This window comes from Phaethon lepturus, unplaced genomic scaffold (genome assembly GCF_000687285.1).
Source record: "Phaethon lepturus isolate BGI_N335 unplaced genomic scaffold, ASM68728v1 scaffold33505, whole genome shotgun sequence".
In the NCBI taxonomy this organism is placed as follows: Eukaryota; Metazoa; Chordata; class Aves; order Phaethontiformes; family Phaethontidae; genus Phaethon; species Phaethon lepturus.
The window spans coordinates 1-2,192 of record NW_010541807.1 but is presented as its reverse complement, the minus strand read 5'-3'; the positions used below and the strand labels follow the sequence as shown (position 1 = coordinate 2,192).

General features: G+C 65.2%; 1 protein-coding gene across 1 annotated transcript in view; it reads right to left on the bottom strand.

Annotated features, from left to right (window-relative positions):
- The window catches only part of LOC104621370 (voltage-dependent calcium channel subunit alpha-2/delta-2-like), a gene marked incomplete at both ends in the record, with an annotated part of 4,389 nt that extends 2,699 nt beyond the window's left edge, over positions 1–1,690 (bottom strand). Inside the window, 5 exons of the mRNA XM_010287836.1 lie at positions 75–146; positions 320–394; positions 871–945; positions 1,365–1,433; positions 1,601–1,690. Coding sequence (XP_010286138.1) covers positions 75–146; positions 320–394; positions 871–945; positions 1,365–1,433; positions 1,601–1,690 — 381 coding nt within the window. The remainder of the gene's footprint in view (positions 1–74; positions 147–319; positions 395–870; positions 946–1,364; positions 1,434–1,600) is intronic.
- Positions 1,691–2,192: the final 502 nt, after the last annotated feature.

Genomic DNA, 2,192 nt, shown 5'->3' with positions numbered 1-2,192 from the left:
TGGAGGGGCCAAGTGCCCTTTGCAGCTGCAGATCTCAGGCCTGTACCCCGAGAGCTGCCCTTGGGTCTGCCCACCTCCTCCTTGTTCTCATCCTCCAGCTCAGCATCCAGGAAGTCCAGCGTCACCGGCTCACGGAAATTGATGATCTGCAGGCAGAAAGGGAGAGCCGGGGAAGGGCTCAGGGCTCCTGCAGCTGCTGCTGAGTCCAGACAAACTCATCACAATTCCCACAATTAGCTCCTAACGACCCCAGGAAGCTGCATGTCCCACAGGGCCTGGCTAACCCCTGCTGCTGCCGCCCCGACGGGCCCCTCCTCACCTGGGGCTGCAGGTTGGGGTGCAGCAGGACGTAGCCGTTCAGGTCGATGGCGAAGACATAACCGTTTGCCCCCAGCTGCAGGAGGAGAGGAGGGATGAGGCTGGCCAGGCGGCTCTACGGTGTGCCATGCCATGCCAGTGCGATCACCCTCACCTCTGCAGGCAGAGCTCGCCCCACGCCCTCGCCCCCCCCCGCCAAGGCTCAGCCTTTTCTATCCATCTATTTCTATTCTCAGGCCAACAGCACCTCTCACCCCGGCTCTGGATTTTGCCTGCTGCCCCTTCTTCCAGGCTTGTAAGGTTTATTCCCTGCTGACCCTTACAAGGGTTTTGGCTCCAGGTCCATCACCCAGCATCACCCGGCTCTGATCCCTGCCCACCTGCCTGCCCCGGTCCCTGCCTGCATCATGGCTCTGCACCCTGCTACCGCCAGCGCTGCTGGAGGTGCTATGGGGTGCTGGGGGGCACAGCCTGGGGCTCCCCGCAGCGGGCTCCCCATGCCGGGCTTGGACAGCGCAGGGCAGGGACGGAGGGGAAAGGGCCCCCACGCACGTTGTATCGCGGCGTCAGCCTCTTGATGTCGTTGAGAGCCACGTCGATCCCCATCACGCCCAGGATGAGCTGGTTCTGGAAGGAAGCGCAGGGCGGGAGGCGGGTGGGAGCAGGGCTGCCACCTGCCACCGACAGCATGGCGACGGGGAAACGGGGATGGACCTCTTCTCCCTCCAGGGACGTGTGGGTCAGATCGGACACCACAGGGGCACAGGGTGGGATGTGCCAGCCCCCCAGTAGCCTTCCATGAAATACTGCATCTCCCAGGGACTTGCAGCTGCCGGCTGTCCCCATTGAACTGGGAGAGCTAGCCAAGGCCATTTGGGTCCCGGGGATAGCAGTCACGCCGGTCTCACCCCAGGGAGGGGGTGCAGAGCAGGTAGCACCCCAGGGATGCCAGTGTCCCCCACTCCCCCAGCCACGTGCCCAGCGTTGGGGCACCCAGCCCCAGACCCGGGGGTCCCAGTGCAGTCAGCGCAGCCACAGTCTCCTACCTTCCTGTCACTGCTGTCCTCCGTCAGGTTGAACACCGGCAGCGTGCCCGTCACCACCAGGCCCAGCCCCTGCACAAGCACAGAAAGGTGCCCTGTGGCCCCTTACTGGCCCCAGGACCCACAGCTGGGGCTGGGCAGCAGAGAGGAGTTACCCCCGGCAAGGGAGATGAGGGCATGTGCTGTGCAGCACCCTGGGGCCGGCGTCCCCCCGCGCACCCCAGGGCTGGGGTCCTCACCAGGGCATCCTGGTAGACGTTGGTCCACTGAACCTGCTTGGCTCGGTTCCCGGCCAGGACCATCGGTCTGCCCAGCACGTCCAGGTACTCCTGCAGGGACGCAGAGCGGGGGAAAGCATGACATGGGAGCCAGGTACCCCCCTGCTCTGACCCAGTGACACCCCTGTCCCCATGCACGCCCCAGGGGTTATTAACGGGGTGCTTGGTGCTGGCCTTCAGCTGCAGGCTGAGCTAGGGGAGGGGGCTCAGCAGCTACCAAACCCGAGGGTAATGGCTCCAGCTGGGAACCGAACGGGCCTGTCGAGATGCAAACAAGGTGCTGCTCGCCATCGGCCATGCACGGGCAGGGCTGGCCAGAGCCCCCCCAGCTCCCAGCTGGCCCCAGGGCTGGGCTTGCTCCATCATGCCCAGACCGCATTGCTGCCGACTCCCTGGCTGCCACCATGGCAGATCCCAAAAGGATCTTCTCCTGGGGCAGGTTTCCCTTATCCTGGCTCACCTTGCCAAGGCAGACCCCCGGGTAGGGGCGCAGCCCCTGTGCCACGATGCCAGCCCTGCCCTGAGGGGCTGCCCCACTCGGGGACCCCCCCAT